The 23,655-nt window shown below is 33.8% G+C and overlaps 2 protein-coding genes across 8 annotated transcripts; both read left to right on the top strand.

Moving 5' to 3' along the window:
• The first annotated feature begins 8,370 nt into the window (after positions 1 to 8,370).
• Positions 8,371 to 11,060, top strand: LOC136212877 (2-oxoglutarate-Fe(II) type oxidoreductase hxnY-like). Of its 2 annotated transcripts, none has more exons than XM_066002796.1 (11): positions 8,371 to 8,494; positions 8,564 to 8,756; positions 8,836 to 8,904; positions 9,144 to 9,195; positions 9,300 to 9,421; positions 9,827 to 9,927; positions 10,050 to 10,108; positions 10,180 to 10,215; positions 10,352 to 10,397; positions 10,506 to 10,585; positions 10,762 to 11,060. In XM_066002796.1, exons 1-11 carry the CDS (start codon positions 8,426 to 8,428, stop codon positions 10,826 to 10,828), a joined length of 894 nt encoding a protein of 297 aa, XP_065858868.1. In that variant the 5' UTR covers positions 8,371 to 8,425; the 3' UTR covers positions 10,829 to 11,060. The 2 variants fall into 2 exon arrangements, with proteins under 2 accessions (XP_065858868.1, XP_065858867.1); XM_066002795.1 differs by having other exon boundaries at positions 10,180 to 10,236.
• Positions 11,061 to 19,731: 8,671 nt separating this feature from the next.
• LOC136209937 (2-oxoglutarate-Fe(II) type oxidoreductase hxnY-like) lies at positions 19,732 to 22,382 on the top strand. Of its 6 annotated transcripts, none has more exons than XM_066001595.1 (11): positions 19,733 to 19,851; positions 20,053 to 20,236; positions 20,325 to 20,393; positions 20,476 to 20,527; positions 20,614 to 20,726; positions 21,141 to 21,241; positions 21,365 to 21,423; positions 21,495 to 21,551; positions 21,667 to 21,712; positions 21,821 to 21,900; positions 22,078 to 22,382. In XM_066001595.1, exons 1-11 carry the CDS (start codon positions 19,783 to 19,785, stop codon positions 22,139 to 22,141), a joined length of 894 nt encoding a protein of 297 aa, XP_065857667.1. In that variant the 5' UTR covers positions 19,733 to 19,782; the 3' UTR covers positions 22,142 to 22,382. The 6 variants fall into 6 exon arrangements, with proteins under 6 accessions (XP_065857648.1, XP_065857667.1, XP_065857654.1 ...); XM_066001582.1 differs by having other exon boundaries at positions 20,053 to 20,245; XM_066001588.1 differs by having other exon boundaries at positions 20,053 to 20,245; positions 21,821 to 21,910.
• Positions 22,383 to 23,655: the final 1,273 nt, after the last annotated feature.

Below are 23,655 nucleotides of genomic sequence, written 5' to 3'. Positions count from 1 at the left end.
TACCTCGTGAGAAACCAACTTCCTATAGTGGACATCAAGGGAAACCATAGTGTATCTCGTGGGAAACTAACTTCCTATAGTGGACATCAAGGGAAACTTGAAGTAAACTTAGGAGAACCAAGAGCCAATTAATATTTTAACGTGTTTTTATGAGCCAATTGAAAAATAGGAAAAATAGAAAGCGTGAAAATCAATTCATCGTGGAAGTCAAAATGGAGCGGTTACTCAATGTGGTGGAGAACGTGGATTAGTGGAAAGAAACAGGAAGTTACCTCCAGTGTCTATAAAAGGAGAGATCACGATGCAACCCGATCAACGAAACAACCAACACAACTACCCAAAACTCTAGCAAATTATCTCTAGACTTTAGCATTTTTACAATTCTCGATTGTTTCCTTAGATTTAATTTTCAAGTGCAAAGTTCATTCAAGCTTTCACCACATTTTTATTTTATTTGTTGTTCAACCATTTTCTGTAAGGTCGGTATCGTTTTGATAATCGAATCTTAGGAATTTTACGGTCTCTTTATTCCTTACAATCGTTTTGATAATTAGAAGTTAGCAAGAGCACTCAATTTCATTCCACAGTTCGAGAATACTATAATTCTCTGGCACGCCCGCAATTTCCCACGAAAGAGCCAAACAGGTTCTAATAAATTTAATAATATCAATAATAAATAAACATATTATTAAAGATAAAACTAAATTGAATATCAAATAAAAGCTCGGGTTGATAAAATCTTGGCTCGATAAAAGCCTATGAAATTAAATAAAAATGAGTCTAATTTAAATTAAAAATACAAATTACATACAAACACAAATTTACATATAATTTAAAGCCTATGAAATTAAATACAAATTTTCATATGAATATAAACTCTTAACTTTTTATTCTAATTAAGGGTTAAAGTGCAAAAATAACGTTTTGGGTCAGAAGTAATTTTACCCCTAACGTCTAAAATTGTGCAATTTTATCCCTAACATTGATAAATTTGGTAAATTTTAGAAACAATTCATAATGTGGATTCAATTCCTAATTTTTAAATATGGATGCATACTTTAATTTTAATTTTTTATTAAACGATATATACTTTAATAAACTATCATTTCTTGACTTTTATCTAATTGATAGATAATGATAAAGTATAAATAATAATAATAATAATAAAAATAAATAATGATAAATTATAGATAAATAATAATAATTATTATAATATAATAAATAATGATAAATTACTGAATATCGAAACTGAATGCTGAAACTGAATGCTGAACTGAACTGAATTGAAATGAACTGATTGTTACTGAAATTAAATGATAAAAAACAGGGCCTAAGTTCTGAAAGAATTAAATTTGGCGCCATGATAAATTACTAAGTTTGGCCCCATTATAGAGGGAGGATTATGTATTTGTTATGTCGAGAAGGTGAGTTTCAGATAACTGGGTTGGGTATTTCTTTCATCTAATTGTGGCAAAAAATCGAAACATGTGCATTATATAGGTGCATGTTACGCCTTTTAAGGTGCCATATGGATTATCTAACAAATCGTTGGAATGGAGACATCGCTATCTCAAGGTGTCCACCACAGACTTATTATTCATGTACCCTGTAAACAGTGGCGAATACAGGATTATTCGGTTGAGGGGCCGATTTTACACGTGAGTTCGGAAATTTTTTTTTTTTTGCTAAATCGAACTTGTTTAATTTTTTTTGTATATATGAGTGTTATAATTTGAATTGTCAAGAACCACTTTTAAGTATTAATGTACAATTTTTCAAAATTAAGCTAGATTTCGTTTATAGTCCTAATATGTAAAAAAAAAAAAAATTGGATTTAGGGAGGGCTGAACATGTAAAAAAATTAAAAAAATTTGATTTCACATGACCTATCAGACCAACAAAATTAATGATTTAGATTTATAGAGGCACAACAGGCCAAAAAAAAATTAGAAATTTGGATTTAGGAAGTACATAATAGGTCCAAAATATTGAAATTTTGAAGTTTGGACAAGCCTAACACGTAATGAGATATATTTAATTTTCTTTATTAGTTCAATACTAGTTTTTAAAAAAATTATAACATTTTTACATTTTTTTATGTTTAGCTTTAAAATTTTAAAATTTAATTTAGAAATTAAGTTATTTGAGTCTCAAAAATAAAAAATTAATTTTTTTAATGGAAAAGACATAATAAAAATGAGTTCAAAAGTGTTATGAAAATAAATAAAGTAATTAATAATGGTAATATAGTTTTATAATTATTGAAAAATAAAATTTAAATAAACAAACATTTTCTAAAATAAATTGAGGTTGATGAGATTTGAACCTAGGACCTTTTAAGAAGAAACAAGTATTTTAACCATCTCATCTACCTTTAAACAATGAAATATTACTACATAGTTTCTATATAGACTAATATTAGGGGGGCCGAAACTACTCGTGACTATGGTATTTCCGGCGGCCGGAGGAGCCCGTCCCCCCGGGCCCCCCGTATACGCCCCTGCCTGTAAACTAGAATCGAGAACCTAGGAATCCGAAGGGTGGATAGCCGAGGATTTCATCTTCAATTTCTTGGATAATGGAGCCTTTATATACTATGATATATCAACAAAAAATTTACACATTGATATCAGGCATGACATTATCACCATCCTCATTGTGGTCCAAATCCAAAGGTAATAAGGGCCTAAAAAACACCCGAGACGGCTCATGACCCACTTCAACAACCTATAGATGACCAACACGGCCCAAGCCTAATGAATGGCAGCCCATCGTCAAGGAATTTTCTAGAATCCTACGAGACAAAAGATTCCTCCTAAGATTCAGACTCCTAAAGGGATTAGAAATCCTAGCTCTGTAAGGATTCCTAGGGTAAATTTCATCAATGGTGTACAACCTTTGCCTTATTTCACACTTTGGTGTACAACCTTCAATTTGTCTCACTAATATATACAAACTTATAGGTGACCTCTCACTTTGGTGTATAGCAAGTTAAAATGACCGGTTAACGCGAAGTCAACATGCTATGTAAGCGGTTTGACCGGTCAAAAAGTCAAAATTTGACCCCATAATATACAATTACTTTTATACCATCATCTTCCTCCTTCCTCCTTCCCATTTCCATTTCTCTCTCTACCTTATTTCTCTCTAATTCCTCTCTCTACCTTATTAGTTTCTCTCTCTACCTTATGCAAAATTGCATTATCGTCTTCGGCTTCACCAATTTAATATGTGAAACCTGATGCAAAATCCAAGTCATGAATTCCTCTTCTTGTAATATATTTAATCTAATCTTTTTAATTTGCGTATGAATCATTCATCAATTATATAATATTATCATACAAAATGGAGGATAATTAAATAGCTGCAACTTTTACTACTTCAATTTTTATCAAATGCTTAAGACAGAAGGGATAAACACTGTTTCTTAATTTATTATATAAAGGAGCTAATTAAACCTGGGTATTACTTGTAAAAATCTTTCGGATATAAATATTAAACTAGCAACATTTATTTGCCAAATTATAAAATTGAATTTTTTTTGAACGGTAGAGAGAAATTAATAAGGTAGAGAGAGAGGAGTTAGAGAGAGGAATTAATAAGGTAGAGAGAGAAGAGTTAGAGAGAAATAAAGTAGAGAGAGGAGTTAGAGAGAGAAAGGGAAATGGGAGGAAGATGAGGATATAAAAGTAATTGTATATTAGGGGTCAAATTTTGACTTTTTGACCGGTCAAACCGCTGACGTGGCGCATTGACTTTGCGTTGACCGGTCATTTTTACCTACTATACACCAAAGTGTGAGGTCACCTATAAGTTCGTATATATTAGTGAGACAAATTGAAGGTTGTACACCAAAGTGTGAAATATGGCAAATGTTGTACACCATTGATGAAATTTACCCGAATTCCTAAAAAGGTGACAACCTTAAACCTGATCGAACACTATAAATAGACAGGTATAGACACAAGGTTCAGTACGTTAACTACTATCTGAAACTTGTTCATACCATTCCTTTCGGTCCTAAACCAGAAATTGACTTAGGCGTCGGAGCGGGTTTGTTGGATTTTGGCACCGTCTCACCTGCATACTGTTTTGTAGGCTCAACACGACGTCGGATCATTGTTGCAACTTAGACACGTAATCAAACACAGGTAACAAGCTATCATTGGTGCGATGAGCGTCGATTTCGATTATCCACCATCTATCAGAATATTCTGTGATGGCTCAATCTAGTCGCATTCATTCAGAGATCCATCGGAACAACGATCAAGAAGTCAATCAACAAGCAAGGCCCTAGCTCTAATTAGATCCTCAATACCATCTCTTGGCAGAGGAAGTATCCCGAAGGTTAGCCCAAAACCTAACGACCATGCAAAAAGAGATGGACGATGCAAAAGCAACACATGAGCTGAAGATGGCTGATCTTCGGCAGCTACCGCAGAAAGTGAAGGGGGAGGATTGAGAAAAACCCGCTTGAGCAGGAGAATCTCATAGGGAATCCACTAGGACCCCGGAGCCTATTCCCGAAGCTTATTCCCGAAGCCTATCCCCTGGGCGGAGATACTCTAAATCAAGAAGTCCTCCTCGACACCATACAAGGCGGAAGGACCTTAAGGGCAAGGAAAAAGATAGATCCTACAGGCAAAGCAAACGTCGTTCTCCATCAAAGTCCCCAAGTAGCCGCCGACGAGGGTCCGAGCTAGAGAAGACGAAGGCTAAAAACTATGCACCCCTCAACAAGGAGGACATATTGGAACTCCTTCAGATAAATAGTAAATAAAACTCGGATGTAAATAAAATTATCCAAATTTTATCATCACTTACACTACAAGAAAAACAATAATTAACAACCGAAAATTTGGTTGTTAAATCGGCCTCTAACACACTTTTGCAACCATCTTTGCATTTTTAGCTACTAAAATGAATCGGTTGGTAATTACTGTGTTGCTAAATTTTCAAACCAGATCTACCTTATGGTAGGGGTAAATTACACCCATGTCCACTGAACTTTACTCATTTTAACATTGTAGCCACTGAATTTCAATTTTTAACAGTATGGTCAATGAACTTTATTCTTTTTAACACCGGTGGCCATTGAACTTTAACTAATTCTTCAAAATGACTGGTAACGACCTCAAAATGAAAATATTCAAGAATTAAAGTTGTTCAGAATGACATTTACCATGAAACCACATTTTTTATTTTCCAAAATCACCTTTTTTGGAGTTTTCTCTCTCTACAAATTCATTCTCTCTCTCCTAACCAAAAAACATCTAAATGACCTCAAAACGAAAATTTTTAAGAATTAAAGTTCCTTAGAATATCATTAACTTTTCGTATTTTTTATTTTGGGACCGTCAACGGTCGTTTTGAGACGTTGAGTGGCCACCGGTGTTAAAAAGTGTAAACTGTTAAGAAATAAAATTCAATGACCACAATATTAAATGGATAAAGTTCAGTGGCCATGGGTGTAATTTACCCCTTATGGTAGCAATATATGCAACCAAGAATGTAGTTATTGAGTTGGTGGCAATGTTACATACTTTTTTTTTTTTTTTTTGCAACCAAGAATGTAGTTATTGAGTTGGTGGCAATGTTATATATATATATATTTTTTTTTGCAACCACAATTTGGTTTCAAAATCCAATTTTGGTATGTCAAACATTGTTAAAGACAATGTTATCAGGCTAGGACCGGTTTCCTCACCGGTTCCCGGTTCGACCGGTCGGATTAGCTATGATATTTTCGCCCGTACATTTTTAGACAACTTATTTCATATTGTTGGGGTGAAAATAAAAAACCATTTTATTTTCATTAAAATATAAAAATAGGGGGGGGGGGGGGGAATGGTTTTATTTCATTATAATATAAAAAATAGCAAAAACAAACAAAAAAATAAAAAAGTAATAATATATATATTTTTTTCTCAAAAACTTCGTCTCCGCAAGATAAGACCACATCTCAGCGAGACGTACCCCGTCTCGGTGAGACGCGTCCTGATCTCGGCGAGACGGGGTCCTAATGTCATTTTCTCAGCCTAAAATCGTCCACTATCCACATTTATTGGCTCTAAAATTTTGCATTATCATTAATGGGAATGATGTGAGTAAAAATAGGAGTTCATGACACATGAGGCTTGGATTATTGGCTATAAATAGGACCACAATCCATCATTCTAAACCCAAACAACATCCAATTAATTTATACAGCAAAACTCAATTCTTTCTCTGAAATCATTTTTTCCAAAATTCGTTCTTTCCAAGCGAGCAAACTTCGTTCTAAAGCTTTAATTTCTATCCTTGAGTCTTTAATTTCATTTCCCTAGCCTTCAATTTGCTTGAAACCAAGTTCCCATCAAGTCACCATTATCATCTTCCCTAAAAGCTTAGAAGCATCCTTCAACACAAATTCCAGTCTTCGATTCATACTTTCATACAATTCTCTGTTTAATCAATCACAACAGTTATCATCCATAACATGAGACCAATTTTCAATACTAGACGCCGAAGATTCATCAATCCAAATAACAATTTCAAGTTTGTTATTTTCAATTTCAGTTTTCGTCAATATTCCATTCTTAAGATTAATTGTTTTGTCAAACGTAATTTCTTCAAGAAATTAACGTGCTCTTTTCAGTTGTAATTCTTGCTTTCGTTTTCAATTTTTATCATCTGCAATCACAAAATATTTGCAAAATCAATAAAAAGGAAAATTTTCCAAATCATTTGTGTTGATTTCATTTTAGTCACCATTGCTTTAGCTAGTTAAGCTTTCCGTAGCGGAGCTAGGAACTCAAGAAGGATTTTTTTTTTATCAATCCTTGCATCCTTTGCCCAATCGTTTAATTGTTAGAAGTCAAGTTTAACGCGCATTTTACAACTCGAAATAATTGGGAATTAACTTCTCTGGCACGCCCGCACAATCACTCGCAAAAGTTAGGGTTGAAATTAGCAATATTCGTAAAATATCGCTTACAAAAAATTATTAGTGATATTTTGAGGTTTTATCTTCTCTCTTGACACATGCATTTATGAGTTCATCTCCCAGAATGCTCTTACTAAGAAAAAGAGTTGAATCCATGGAAGTATTTCTCATTTCTCATGTAAGACTTTACTAAACACATATTTAAGTTTTTGATAAGTCTTCCATTTTCAATTTTAGAGCTATTACATTGGGTGAATCCGTTAACAATATGAATTTTCTTAAATTGTAACATTTTATGTTTTGCAGGCCTCTCCAACAACAGAGGGAGTAGAGTTTCCAAGAGTTAAACGATTCCTCTCCGCTAACTTCTCTTCATGTTTTGCAAGACATTCTTCAACTGTTGTGCCTTATTTTTTTTTTGTATGGACTTAGTATATTGGCACTAAGACATTTTACAAGTTTTAGTTCTTATTAGAGATATTTTGTAAGAAATGAACATTAACTTCATTTGGTCATGTAGCAAAGCATATTCTTAATCTTTGAACTAAAAATTTAGTTGATTTGATGAGATTATTAAAAATATTTTTTGTAATTATATATTTTAAAATGTATTCAAACATTATATATAAAATATAAATATATATATTTTTAAATGTCCTATAGGCGATTTAAGTTTACTTGAAAACCGCCGCAAAATCCGTCTCAAAACCGATGCATAACTTTCTTAAAATCGATGTAAAACTGTCAAAAATCCGTCGCAAAACCGCCTCAAATCCATCGTAAATAGGTCCTAAGTTAGCCGTCCCTATAGAAACTTACCCCAACGTCTTATAAAAACCGTCGCTAGAGTAGTAACGTCGGTTGTTGTACGATGGTATTGGAAACCGTCGCAAAAGTTATACTACAGAAAATCCGTCACTGCAAATAAATTCCATCGTAAAAACTTTTTTTTTTTTTTTGTTGTAGTGTCAGTTCTGGGCAGTAAGTAATCACATTGGGAGAATAATGCTTAGATAGAATCTTTCAAACATCTAACCATGAATTATTGGGAACAGCCTAATCCAGTTTACTGCTACTCATATTTGATTATTTGTCAACAAAATCAACTACTGCTTCTAGAACCATCAATAAATAATAAGATATTAAAGGATTTACATATATAATCTATTTAAAAACTCGATTTTCCTTTCTTTGCAATCTATTTGAAAACTCAATTTCTAACGCTTTTACAATTATTCACGTGCCAATCATCAACAAAAATCATAATTATTGATCTCTTTAGTTGTCAAAGTATGACTTCCTTTTTTAAAACCAAATTAATTTATTCTCTTTCTTCTTATTATATTCAATCCCCCCATTCCCAATAATAGTTAATTATTTATTCTTTCATTATTTAACCTTATTTAAGTACAATATAAATGGATCAATGTATTGAAATTTCTCTATATATATATTCTCGAAAACAAAAAACAAAGTAAGTATAGCTTCTAACAATTAATTATGGCTGCGGAACTCTTAGTTATAGACTTATCAGCTCCTGCCTTCGCAACAGCCAATTTAATCCGTCAGGTATATGATCGTTGCATTTTCAGTTTCAAATATGATAATGAGGCTTGAATTTTCATTACTTGTATATAGGCATGTACCGAATATGGATGCTTTTACATTGTAAATCATGGAGTGGAGGAAGAGTTGGTTGATAGAGTTTTGGAACAAAGCAAGCAATTCTTTTCGCTACCCTTGGATGAAAAGATGAAATTGCTTAACAAGGAACACAGGAGTTACACGCCATTGTACACTGAGAATCTCAGTCCTTATCCTGGTTCTATAGGTTAGGTTTTTATTTCATTTTCAAGTTTTATGGTTGAAGAATGGAAACACCAAATTATTTTCGTGTGGTTTTGAAACAGGTGACTTAAAAGAAAGCTTCTATCTTGGTAATCCTGAGCAAACTAGCCTCAGCAAGTGGCCCTCCGAAGGTATTTTACATGATTAGGGAAGGTTTGCTCCCAATACACCCTTGTGGTGGGACCCCTCTCCGGACCCTCGCTCAGCGGGGACGCGTAATGCGACCGGGCCGCCCTTTATGGCTTGCTTCATTATGCTAATTGTCAGAGATTAATATAAGATCTACGATTGGGCTGGAAGACACAAATATTGCATAAAAGTTGTGAAATTTCATAATGCTAATATTTTGTTTCTGGTTACGAAATTTCAGAACTTCTCCCGTTCTGGAGACCCACTATGGAGGCTTATATTTCCAAAGCTTTGTAAGTTCAATGTTCCTGGTGTTTATTTTGGAGAATTTCAGACATATTAGGGGCTGCAAAATAGATACTAGAGGTTCTTACTCTGTCCTATATGCAAACCTCAGATCTGCTGGAAGAAGATTGATCTCTTTGATTGCTTTGGCTCTGAACTTAGATGAAGATTACTTTGAGAAAATAGGAGCCATGGATGGACTTGAAGCTTATATTCGCCTCTTACGTTATCCAGGTTGGCTTTATTTGAGAAAATACATTCCCTGTTTTTCTTAAAATATATCAGCAGCATATATATATCAAGCCTAGATCAAAAGCTGATGTTGGAATTGGTAGTAGTTGTTAGACAGCTATCCAGTTTTCATTTACATCAATCATCTTCAATCAATTATTTCCATCAGTAACTCATGAAATTCGGTCAGTAAATGTGTTTAGAGACTGAATTGCTACTGAATTTTCTATCTTTCTTGTAGTTAAATTTGAATAAGCTAGCTGTCTTTTCCTAATTTCAATGTTTCAACTTTCAACTTGGGAATTCAAGTTTCATGATCTGAACCAGGCCTAATTTTCTTAGTTGTAGTGAACATGTTTGAGGCTAAAAGACTACTTTTGAGTTGAGGGTAAACTTGTATAATGTTAGGTGAACTAGGACACTCCAAGGAAGAAAGATTTGGTGTGAAAGCACATTCAGACTATGGAATGATCACTCTTCTGGTGACCGATGGTGTGCGAGGACTTCAGGCATGTGCATCTTTGTCTTCATCTTTTCTATTTCTTGATGTGTGATGCTATAGTTCCTTTTTTTAACGTATTGAGTTTTGAGTTAAAATCTATTTTGTGATTTTGTTTCTCAATGATAACAGGTGTGTAAGGAACAATTCAAGGAACCACAAATCTGGGAAGATGTGTTGCCTTTGAAAGGGTAAATTTGTGTTTGAGAATGACTAAGAATTTTTCTTAGTGATTCTTTGATCTGTAAATTGAAACTTGCAGGGCCTTCTTCGTTAATATTGGCGACATGATAGAAAGGTGGACTAATGGCATGTTTAAGTAATTACTGTTCTACTGGCATTTCCCTTCAATTGTTTTGATATTAGGAAAGTTTCCATGGTGGGATGTTTCTTCTTCTTAGTCCTAAAATTTGTATTGTATCAACCATTTCCAGGTCGGCACTACACAGAGTGATGCTAACAGGACAAGAACGATACTCTGTAACTCTCTGGTTACTCTTATTTTCTTTATTCTTTCCTGTGTTAAGATTTGATTGCTGAAATATCATAATATGTGTAGCTGAAGTTGTTTAAGTTATGATATTTCAGTTGGCATTCTTCGTGGATCCTAATCCAGACTTCATTGTGGAATGCTTGGAAAGTTGTTGTTGTGAAGCATGTCCCAAAAGGTTAAATTTTGTATTAATAAACTCCCTAAACTTTAATTTATTTGCATCTAATGTCATTATTACTGCTAAAATCTGGTAATGTCTCATGTCAAGTGCTAAATTAATGACATTATTATCATCAGAAAGATCCACATTCGTCCTAAAGGATATTCTTTCTTTTGTATGGGTGTTTGCAGATTTTCTCCAATTCGAAGTGGGGACTACTTGAAAGAGAAGACTAAGTTTAAATACGGGACATCTTAAAGTATATTATGTGAAATGTGTGTGAAGAAAATAAAGTGTGGAATGCACCTGAAATGTGTATGTAGTCTGAGCTGTTAATTATTATTCTTTCCCCGTTTCCGCTTCCGCTGCCATTTCCGTGCATCATAGATTTTAAGTAATTGCGATTATTATTAATATTCATCAGTTGTACTAGTTGCTTATTATTCAAGTGTATTCTATAATTAACATTCTAATTGATTTTATTAGTTTATTTGATAAAATCTGAAAAATAAAACACTAACCGCTATTAGTATAGACAAAAAAGATGGTAAAGTTTTGTGGCTTTCTTTATGTAAAAGGAAGAAGAAGAAAAAGGTTTTGGAAGAGATGAAGTGAAGTGAAAAGTCCTTCTGCCAATAATAAAGACAAAGACAAAGTACAAGATCCCGAGCTTTTAAGACTTATGCTCTTTTTGACTTAAATTCATAAGTTAAGTTAAGTTAATTTCAGTAATTATCATTATTACTTATAATTATAATTATTTATATATATAATATATAATTTAATATTATTTATATATAATTCAACATTATTTATTATAATTATAATTATTTAGATATAATTTATTATTATTTATTATAATTTATAATTTAGTATTATTTATATATAATTTATTGTAATTTAGTATTATTTATATTCATCATGATTTATTATAATTACAATTATTTATATAATTTATATATAATTTATAATTTATTATTATTTATATATTCATCATTATTTATTATAATTATAATTATTTATATATAATTTATTATAATGTATATATAATTTATAATTTAGTATTATTTATATATAATTCATCATTATTTATTATAATTATAATTATTTATATATAATTATTATTATTTATGATAATTTATATATAATTTATAATTTAGTATTATTTATATAATTCATCATTATTTATTATAATTATAATTACTTATATATAATTTATAATTTTTTATATATATAATTTATAATTTTTTATATATATAATTTATAATTTTTTATTATAATTATAATTTTTTATATATATAATTTATAATTTTTTATTATAATTATAATTTTTTATATATAATATATAATACATCATTTATTATTATATATATAATTTATCATTATTTATTGTAATTATAATTATTTATGTACAAAATATATCATTATATATATAATTTATTATAATTATAATTATTTGGTGCAGTTAAGTTAAATTAAGTTAAGTTAAGTTCAGTTTAGTTAAGTTAAGTTAAGTTCAGTTAAATTAATTTAATTTCAGTTAAGTTAATTTAATTTAATTTCAGTCAAAAAGAACAGGGCCTTATTCGGCTAACTCTTCATCTATCTAGGGGTCTTTTAGTATTTTTTTACCCTTTAGTATATTCCAGAAGCAGCCCACTTGATTACAATACACCTCAATACACCTCATCATTCACCAAGCCAATCTCCACCATCCATCACAAAGAGTTGTGATCAACGGCTGCGATTAGGACACTTGTTTGCTGTCCTTGTTTCCTTAGCATAGATATTTCTTCTTCAGCACACCTAATATCAATATATAATGTAAGGATTAGTACATTATCTTTTAATGAGGAATATTAGAATATTCATTTTTTACCTCATTCAATATTCTTATAGTATGAGAGCAAAATACTGGTTCAAAGTTTCCTTTTTAGGCAATAATGGCTGCCCTCTAATCACCTCTAGCAGTCCCTATCATCTTCCTCAAAACGAAAGACTAGCATTAGCCCTCATGTTGCAAGTTCTCACTGGACCAAATTATCATCAATGATCACGGGCCGTCAAAATAGCCCTAATGTCAAATAACAAGTAATTTTCTTTCGTAGATGGCACTATCAAGGCACCTGCAATGGACAACAACATGTATAATCAGTGGGAGAGATGCAATAACATGGTGATGTCTTGGATCCATCATGCACTCTCACCTTCGATCGCCCAGAGTATCATGTGGCTTGATAAGGCTGATCAAGTCTGGGCAGATCTAGAGGAGCGTTTCGCGCAAACAGACTCCTTGAGGATACTGGAGCTACGAAGGGAAATACACAACCTTAAATAGGGGAATGGTAATGTTACAAAATATTATACATGTTTGAAAATACTGTATGATGAGTTAATGAACCTCAGACCAATGCCAAAGTGCACGTGCAACACCTTTAAAGTCCTACATGACCAACAAGATGCAGACCATGTCATCACCTTTCTTCAAGGATTGAATGAGTCTTATTCTACCATCTGTTCCCAAATCCTCATGATTGAGTTGTTGCCTTCATTAAACAAAACTTTAACTTTGCCCATACAACATGAAAGACAGGTAGGCCTTGCACTTGTCAAAAATGGTGAAGGATTACAAATGCGCAAAACAAACAGAACAAGTAAGGCAATCCAAGATATAACAATAAAAACCCCAACAACAAAAGCTCATCTTTATGCATATATTGTGGTAATACAGGGCATACAGAGGAAATATGCTTCAAAAAAACATAGCTACCAACCAAGTTATGGAAATCGGAACAAAGGCAATAACTTTAGAACCACACAACCCAATGCAAATACTGTTGGAAATTAGGCTAAGGTATAGTAGCGGAAATATAAAAATTTTAACCTATTTTCATTTAACCCTAGGATCCGTTAATCGTTATTTCATATAAAGAAGGATAAGAAGAATTACCTTTTGATGATCAATTTACCGTTGTTAATGAAGTGCCCACAACTCTTCTCCGAGTTCCCAAACACGAAATAAAACACGGGAAGATTAATTTAGAATCAACCGTTGAATAGCAACCAAAGTAGATTGCCTCTAACTAATCAACACAAGATCAAGGATAAAAGAAATAGATGAAATCAATTGATCAAAGGAAGCCGTAGAGAAATCTCGTCCTCGAACTAGGGGTGTCGAATTTTCTCTCTCTTGCACTAGGGTGGATTTCGAAAATCTCAAGAGGGGATTAGCTAGTCGATGTTGAAAATCTCATAGGGTGGGGTATTTATAATCTCTTGTATCTAATCCCTAGTTAGATAGAATTAGGTTACTGAATAGAAATTCAATTCGGAATAGAATTCCTAATTATTATCTCATTATATATCTAATATATTAAGGATAATAATAATAACCTTATTGGATAATAATAGGAGTATTTTAATCTAATTAAAACTCCTAACTTATTTATCTCTTAATTAATTTAATTCATAATCCTAATCCAATTAGAATTAACAAAATCAAAATAATTATTCATGTATTCTATTACATGAATTTCGACCCCCCCATGGTCCATGGGCCTTATTGGGCTCAATTGGGCTTCCATCAATTAATTAACATCTATCTCTCTTTTAGGTTCCAAGTCTTATGTGTGACCCATTAGGTTCTTATTGCTTCTAGCCGTAATGCAACGTTATTAAATAATTTTCAAAGAATTATATTTAATCTTTGCATAACGGAATGATGTACATAGTATGTGATTAGCAAGTCCGTAATTATTCCCCCAGAGCTATAAGAAGACAGGTTGATTCTGTCGTTAACCTTTCCGTATTAGTTACAGTATAATTCGATCCTTTATCAACTACATCCTTGAACTGAATCTTATGACTATGGATGATGTCAAGTCAGATATAGCGAGACGTTCGTTTTACTTGTACATGCCGAGTCAACTCAAATAGATAGGTTAAGTGAAATCTGTATTTCAAGTCTTAAGCTATCACCTTGCAAGGATTTAGAGTCGAGTCTTCCACAAGCGATCCTTGGATGTATCTCCCATTCATCGGGAGTGATAAATGCTCAATCCAATATATAACGATCCCGCAATCACTTCCTGTGATACCCAACGTCTACTGTTCACACCCCAGAGTCATCTCTGTTAAGGATCGTGTTACACCAGAGTCAAAGCGTCACATTCCATAATCCAGAATACCAATTAATATTCCTTTGAGTCTGAGGATTAGTTATACCTATTAATACCAATGAGATGAATAGGTGACAAGGACGAATCTACCCATCCTGTTATCTCAAATCGGATCCCCAATCCTAATGAACAACTTTTCATCGGATCCATGTAACTGTCCAGATATCTGTATATATGAAGCTTGTGAGATCAGCTTTCTGTCGGACAGAAGACATTGTTACATGCAAGTCTCAACAGTGATATATCAATCCTAAACATATCACTTGACTTGGGGTGGTTTTAAGTTTATTAGTTTATTATAAAGTTTTGTCTCACTTCATGCTTGTATGAACACTTTATAATCACTTTAAACAAACTTACGGATTTCCATTTATTAGACTTTATTTAGTGCTTAAAAGGGATTGCCTTTATATAGTTATAAAACATATATCTCATTAAAACAAATGATATAAAGAACAATTCATTTACATTAAGTTTGTATCCTAGAACAATTGTCTATAGGACACTAAACCCCAACAAATACAGCAATGAATCAAGGTAGAGACATTGGGGATTCAGGGGAAGAAGACAACAGGCAAACAAATGTAGAACCACACCCTCACCAAAGAACAATATCAGACGTTAGTAGCCATATTGCCACAGAACCATCCAGGGAAAGTTCCGGCGTCGGGCAGTAGCGTCAATACCTTCGTCAAGGGAGATAGTTCTGGTAAAATCCTAAACTCTAACTCTACTACACCTTGCTGGATAATAGACACTGGAGCCACAGACCACATCATTTATGATGATGGACTCTATAGCTCATACACGAAGATAGACAAATGTTGGGTTAATCTACCAAATGGGGAAATTTTTAAGGCTGAGTATGTTGGTACAGTGATCTTAAGTCCACAACTCATTTTATATCACGCATTATGCATACCTGCTTTTGACTACAACCTGATTTCGACTAGTAAACTACTGGATACTAGTAAAATATGCATTGTCATAACGGGCTCAATGTGTGCAACAAGTTGGAGGAAGATTGGCTTGGCTAGGGAATGTGGGGGCCTATACTACTTGGAATACCCTTTACAAAATGGAGTTCATTCTGTTTTTTCAATTAAAGCAAATGTATGGCATTTATGTTTTGGCCACCCCTTTTATAAGAGTTTAAAGGGCCTTAATTTATCATGTAATGATTTTAATTCCATCAAAGCAATACCATGCGATATTTGCCAAAGAGCCAAACAGAAAAAAAATATCATTTTCATTGAGCCACAGTATAGCCAAATAACGTTTTGACATGGTACATGTTGAGATATGGGGTCAAGTCAAGGAATCCTACAATAACAAACATTATTTCTTAACCATACTTGACAATTACAGCAAGTATACGTGGCTCACACTAATGCAAACAAAGGGTGAGGCAAGCACAACATTACAACAATTTCGCAAATACATCAGCAGACAGTTCAACAAAGATGTCAAAGTAATAAGAATAGACAATGGCCCCGAGTTCACCATGAAAGAGTTATATACCACTAATGGCATCACACACCAAACATATTAAACAGAGACACCAAAACAGAATGGCAGGGCAGAGAGAAAACACATTGACATCATGGACACTACTCGAGCACTCATGTTTCAAAGCTCTCTACCCAAAGAATATTGGTCAGAAGCAGTCAGTCATGCCGTTTATCTAATAAATAGGCTACCATTGGCACCTATCCAAGGACACACTCCTTATGAACGCATATATGGAGAGAAAAACAGCCTAGAAGATCTTAAAGTATTCGGGTGTTTGGCTTATGCCTCAACTCTTGACAAGCACAAAACCAAGTTCACAGACAGTGTTGTGAAGTGTGCATTCTTAGGCTACAAATATGGCACTAAGGGCTTCAAATTATTGAATTTGACCACTAACGTGATTTTCTTTTTCAGGCACGTAAGGTTCTTTGAACAATATTTTCCTTTCTCATACAATAATCAAACGACAGACGCATCATTCTGCAGTGAAGAGGAATTAGACACACTACACATGTATCCATTGATGATGATGAAGATGCACATTTTGACATAGAGACAGAACAAACTCTACCAGACATCACACATCACACAGACAGGAAATGAAAATGATCATAAGATAGCAGAAATAGCATATGAGCAGCAATAACAACAAATCACAGGGGGGCTTCTAAGAACAAAGAGACTTCCTACTTACCGTATAGACTATCATTTAGCCTTAATTCAAGGATCCCTCTTGCCCTGCCTCACGAAATCACCACACGCTCTCTCAAAACATCTCTCATACACCAAACTGTCTTTCGCCAAAAGGATTTTTTCCATCAACCTTACTTGCCATAAAGAACCTGCCATATACAAAGAAGCCAAATTAGATGAAAACTGGAGACAAGCCATGAACAATGAACTAGCTGCCTTATAGGCCAACCAAACTTGGGAACTAGTCATATATTGTCGAAAAAACATAAGGAGACAGAAGCATCGCACGGTTTAAGTCCAGGCTGGTGGCAAAGGGATACACGCAACCTGATGAGGGCGTGGACTTCACAGCTACTTTTGCACATGTAGCCAAATTTACAACCATGAGAGTCCTGTTAGCCGTAGTTATTGCCAAAAACCGGCACATACATCAACTAGATATATATAATGCATACTTATATGGGGATATCGATGAAGACGTGTACGTGTCATTACCCCTAGGAATCTCTCAAGAAGCACCACAACAGGTTTGTAAGCTCATAAAGTCCCTCAATAGACTTTGTCAAGCATGCAGACTGTGGAACGCTAAGCTCATGGCCACCGTTAGAAGTATGGGGTTCATTCGATCGGTAGCCGATCCGTCTTTGTTCACCAAAAAGGAAAAAGGTCAGATAACAGCCTTATTAATTTAAATTGATGATGTTATTCTTGCAGGAAGCAACATGCAAACCATTCTCTCAGCCAAGAAACACATGGATGAATCCTTCAGCATCAAGGACCTCAGAACCACTATTTTCTCGGTTTCGAATTTGCATGCAGCTCCCAAGGGCTCCACATGTCACAGAGGAAATACGCATTAGAACTGTTACACGAAATGGGATTCATTGACTGTAAATCAGCCTTACCCCCAGCTTTAGCAAATCATAAACCCAGTTCAACTACAACCTATCTACCAGAAATCACACCATACAGATAATTAGTAGGAAAGCTACTATATCTTACACATACCAGACCAGATCTCTCCTACATAGTAAATCAATTATCTCAACACCTTAGCCAACCCATAATAGACAACCAATATAGAGCAAATAGAATATTAAGCTACCTCAAACGGACGATAGGCTTAGGCTTGTTCTTTCATGCATGCAACGATCTCTGCCTACAAGCCTTTTCGGACACACACTGGGCCACTTACTCCAAGACAAGAAAATCAGTCACTGGCTATGCAATATTTCTTTGATATGCTCTTGTCTCATGGCATTCAAAGAAACAGAACACCATTTCTCGATCCTCTTTAGACTCAGAATACAGGGCCATGGCATTTGCCTCCTGCGAACTTCACTGGCTCATAAGCCTCCTTCATGACCTAGATCTACCACCATCGACAGCTTCTCTCCTTTTCTGTGACAACACCTCCGCCATGCACATAGCCCAAAACCCCGTCTTTCACGAACGGACGAAACACATAAACATTGATTGTCATATGATCTGCGAAAGAGTTCAGGCATGGCTCATAAGGTTGATGCCGATTTCATCCGTATTACAGCTAGCCGATTTATTTACCAAAGCCCAACACTCTCCCCACCTTCATTTTCTTTTGGGCAAATTAGGCTTGAAGAATCCCTACAAATCTAGTTTGAGGGAGGATATTAGAGTATAGACACAAAAATGGCAAAGCTTTGTGGCTTTCTTTATCGTAAAAGGAATAAGAAGAAAAGGTTTTTGGAAGAGATGAAGTGAAGTGAAAAGTCTTTCTGCCAATAACACAAAGTACAAGATCCCAAATTTTTCAGACTTATTCAGTCAACTCTTCATCTACCTAGGGGCCTTTTTAGTATTTTTTACCCTTTAGTATATTCTAGAAGCAGGCCGCTTGATTACAATACACCTCATCATTCACCAAGCCAATCTGCACCATCCATCACGAAGAGTTGTGATCAACGGCTGCGATTAGGACACTTGTTTTCTATCCTTGTTTTCTTAGCATAAGCATTTCTTGTTCAGCACACTTAATATCAATATATAATGTAAGGATTAATACATTGTCTTTTAGTGAGAAATATTAGAATATTCATTTCTTACCTCATTCAATATTCTTAATCGCCTCTACAATAGCAACAAAAAAGGTTCAGTATTTGTGATTTTCTTTTAAATTTAGTTGCTAAAATCCGTCGGTAAATTATTTCCGTCGCTAAAAACTTACCCCGACGCCTGTAAAAAACCGTCGCATCTTTTGCAACAGCGGTAATACAGGTGGTTATCGGACGGTCTAAAAAACCATCGCCAATATTTGTACTGGCGGTTAAACCGTCGCTAAAGCGAAAATATTTTGTCGTTAAAAAAGCTTTTGTAGTGATTGCAACCTATTTTAATTTAGAAGAATGATTAGATAGTGCAGCACCTGCACATAGAAACTTGTAATAGAATCTTTGAAACAACTAACCATGAATTATTGGGAAGATCCTAATCCAGTTTACAGCTAATCAACTACTGCTTCCAGAACCATCAATAAAGGATTTACATAATCTATTTAAAAACTCGATTTTCCTTTCTTCGCAATCTATTTGAAAGCTCAATTTCTAAAGCTTTTACAATTATTCACATGCAATTCATCAAAATAATAATAATTATGGATCTCTTTAATTGTCAAAGTAAGTATGATTTCCTTTTTTAGAACCAAAATAATTTGCTCTCTTTCTTCTTATTATATTAAACTTCCCCCATTCCCAATAATGGTTACTTTATTTAAATACAATATAAATGGATTAATGTATTGAAATTTCTATATAATTTGTTCTCTACCATACTGTTGGTACGTAACGATCAATTATGGCTGCGGAACTCTTAGTTATAGACCTATCAGCTCCGGCTTTCTCAACAGCCAATTTAATCCGTCAGGTCTCTAATCGTTGCATTTTCAGTTTCAACTTTGAATAGTCTTAGCAAATATGATAATGAGGTTTGAATTTTCTGATAGATTAAGTAAATATTAGTTAGAATATTTTTCTAATCTTGTATTTTAGGATTAGCATATATTATGGTAAATTAGCATATATTTAATAGTTATCGTAATCTATCATTTTCATTACTTGTATATAGGCATGTACCGAATGTGGATGCTTTTACATTGTAAATCATGGAGTGGAGGAAGAGTTGGTTGCTAGAGTTCTCAAACAAAGCAAGCAATTCTTTTCGCTACCCTTGGATCATAAGATGAAATTGCTTAACGAGGGACACATGAGTTACACGCCATTGTGCACTGAGAATCTCGATCCTTATCCTGGTTCTATATGTTAGGTTTTTATTCCATTTTCAAGTTTTATGGTTGGAGAATGGAAACACCAAATTAATTTCATGTGGTCTTGAAACAGGTGACTTAAAAGAAAGCTTCTATCTTGGTAATCCAGAGCAAACTAGCCCCATACAGTGGCCCTCGGAAGGTATCTTACATGATTCTATATGGCTTGCTTCATAATGCTAATATTGCATATTCCTTTCGTGATAAGAGTTGTGAAATTTCAGAACTTCTCCCGTCCTGGAGACCCACTATGGAGGCTTATATTTCCAAAGCTCTGTAAGTTCAATGTTCCTTGTGTTTATTTTGGAGAATTTCAGACATATTTGGAGAGATTCTTACTCTGTGCTACATGCCAACCTCAGATCTGCTGGAAGTAGATTGATATCTTTGATTTCTTTGGCTCTGAACTTAGATGAAGATTACTTTGAGAAAATAGGAGCCATGAATGCTTATATTCGCTTCTTACGTTATCCAGGTGGGCTTCATTCCCTATTTTTCTTAAAATATATCAGCAGCATATATATATCAAGCCTAGATCAAAAGCTGATGTTGGATTTGGCAGTAGTTGTTAAACAGCTATCCAGTTTTCATTTACATTGATCATCTTCAATCAATCATTATTTCCTCAAGTAACTCATGAAATTCGGTCAGTAAACCTGTTTAGGGACTGAATTGCGACTGAACTTTCAGTCCCTAACTGCTGATTTTCTTGTAGTTAAATTTGAATAAGCTAGCTGTCTTTTCCTAATTTCAATGTTTCGACTTTCAACCTGGGAATTCAAGTTTCATGATCTGAACCAGGCCTAATTTGCTTAGTTGTAGGGAATATGTCTGAGGCTAAAAGGCTTATGAAACTTTTGAGTTGAGGGGGAAACTTGTATAATGTTAGGTGAACTGGGGCATTCCAAGGAAGAAAGATTTGGTGTGAAAGCACATTCAGACTATGGAATGATCACTCTTCTTGTGACTGATGGCGTGCTGGGACTTCAGGCATGTGCATCTCTATCTTTTCCTATGCATTCCTCTTTTCTATTTCCTGATGTGTAATGCTATAGGTTCCCTTTTTAACGTACTGAGTTTTGAGTTAAAATCTATTTTGTGATTTGATTACAGGTGTGTAAGGAACAATTCAAGGAACCGCAAATTTGGGAAGATGTGTTGCCTTTGAGAGGGTAAATTTGTGTTTAAGAATGACTAAGAATTTTTCTCAGTGATTCTTTGATCTGTAAATTGAAACTTGCAGGGCCTTCTTCGTTAATATTGGGGACATGATAGAGAGGTGGACTAACGGCATGTTTAAGTAATTACTGTTCTAATGGCATTTCCCTTCAATTGTTTTGATATTAGGAAAGTTTCCATGGTGGGATGTTTCTTCTTTTTGGTCCTAAAATTTGAATTATATCAACCATTTCCAGGTCGGCACTACATAGAGTGATGCTAACAGGACAAGAACGATACTCTGTAACTCTCTAGTTACTCTTATTTTCTTTATTCTTTCCTATATTAAGATTTGATTGCTGAAATATCATAATATGTGTAGCTGAAGTAGTTTAAATTATGATATTTCAGTTGGCATTCTTCGTGGATCCTAATCCAAACAGCATTGTGGAATGCTTAGAAAGTTGTTGCAGTGAATCATGTCCCAAGAGGTTCAATTATGTATTAATTAACTCCCTAAACTTTAATTTGTTTGCATCTAATGTCATTATTACAGCCAAAATCCGGTAATGTGTCGCATGACAACTGCTATAAATTGATGATATTATCATCAGAAAGATCCATATTGGTCCTAAAGGATATTCTTTCTTTCGTATGGGTGTTTGCAGATTTTATCCAATTCGAAGTGGGGACTACTTGAAAGAGAAGACTAAGTTTAAATATGGGACATAGTATAGTATATAATTTGAAATGTGTGGGAAGAAAATAAAGTGTGGAATGCACCTGATATGTTTATGTAGTTTGAGCTGTTAATTTCAAAATAAATCATTGAATTGTTAATCATAAGTTTCCAAAAGAGGTTCAAGTAAAGGCTGGGACTTGCAAATTGTGTGAATTTGGGTAGTCTTCTTTTTATTTTCTCATGTGTAATATGAATCCACACATATTATAAGAGGTTTCAATATTTCAATTATTAAGCGAAGTCATAATACATGTATATACATGTGAATTGGGGTCCTCCAAGTGATATGGAAGATCGGGTGCTTACTATTAGAACTCGTTTTCGAGACCAAAGAATCCAATGGATGATGTGTATAACATCGTCATTGAAAATGATGTGTGGGCTATCTACATTATGTACCGAATTGGAAAGCCTCTTTGCATTTCTGTTACAGGACTGGATGTGCGGGCAAACGACAGAGTGCAACAAAACGAGATGATAATCTACGAGGACTGACTAAGACATTAGTTTGAGATTACCTTTTTTTTCCTACTTCATGGAAGTTGTAAAAGGAATTCAATTTGGATCCACACACAAAAAAAAAATATTCCTAACTACATTCTTTTGTTAATTATGTCACGTCCGACCCTAAACGGAATCGGGTATGAACAAAAGACAAGATAACAGATATATAAGTCTAGAAGGCGAACCTATTTTCTACGAAATCGACTCATCATTTCTTAAATGTAAAATTTTATTAATTTTATCAGGACTAATTTAATCGAAATAACTTATTATACTCTCAAACCAATTTGCTAACAGACCGTAAGAAACTTATTTCAAACTATCTAAAATTTAATTATTTATTTGGCTTGGACTTGATAATTCTATCAAGCTTCCTACATATCCTGAATCATCTTTTTAATCTTTAAATCTGGAATGTAGTTCGATCTACGTTAGTTTATTTATATTTCTCTTAACCTATTGACACTCTGATTACATGTTGATGATTTTTAATTATTTATTTTACTTTATTACTATTTTATTTTATCACTACACTATTCATAATATAGTTATTGTCCGCAAACCAATGTTTAGTATCCCGAAATTATTTAATACTTCATATAAAATAATCTTCCTAAAATATAAATATATTTTATCAAAACCAATAAACTTTTAATTTTACAAATAAATATCGATATTTTTGTATTAACATTTTTGTCAATACAACCGTAATCAAATAAATTGTTTATTAAAACGACGCATAATCAATTAAACTTAACATTCAAACCTAATCAAATAAACGTTTTATCAAACCAGCTCGTAATCAAACAAACGTTTAATCAAACCAGCTCCAAACCAAATAAACTTAAAACATTATATACATCCTAGGGTTTCTCCCTTTACGTATTTAAAGCAATCCATAAACCTCACATATAGTCGAGATTGTTGGTCCCGTGTAACGTGACAGTATTAGTTCCAAGGGGGGAGGGGGGTTTAGGAACTATTTAAAATTTTCACGTAT

The sequence above is a fragment of the Euphorbia lathyris genome, chromosome 1, assembly GCF_963576675.1.
Source record: "Euphorbia lathyris chromosome 1, ddEupLath1.1, whole genome shotgun sequence".
NCBI lineage: Eukaryota > Viridiplantae > Streptophyta > Magnoliopsida > Malpighiales > Euphorbiaceae > Euphorbia > Euphorbia lathyris.
This window is presented reverse-complemented; position numbering and strand designations above follow the sequence as displayed.

Bases quoted from the DNA above. Each gene is read 5' to 3' on its own strand.
- LOC136212877 (XM_066002795.1), top strand. From the start codon at position 8,426: ATGGCTGCGGAACTCTTAGTTATAGACTTATCAGCTCCTGCCTTCGCA. The intron at 10,109-10,179 runs GTAAATTTGTGT...TGAAACTTGCAG, and splicing joins GATGTGTTGCCTTTGAAAGG to GGCCTTCTTCGTTAATATTG. The intron at 10,586-10,761 runs GTTAAATTTTGT...GGGTGTTTGCAG, and splicing joins TGTGAAGCATGTCCCAAAAG to ATTTTCTCCAATTCGAAGTG.
- LOC136209937 (XM_066001571.1), top strand. From the start codon at position 19,783: ATGGCTGCGGAACTCTTAGTTATAGACCTATCAGCTCCGGCTTTCTCA. The intron at 20,394-20,475 runs GTATCTTACATG...GTGAAATTTCAG, and splicing joins CATACAGTGGCCCTCGGAAG to AACTTCTCCCGTCCTGGAGA. The intron at 21,424-21,494 runs GTAAATTTGTGT...TGAAACTTGCAG, and splicing joins GATGTGTTGCCTTTGAGAGG to GGCCTTCTTCGTTAATATTG.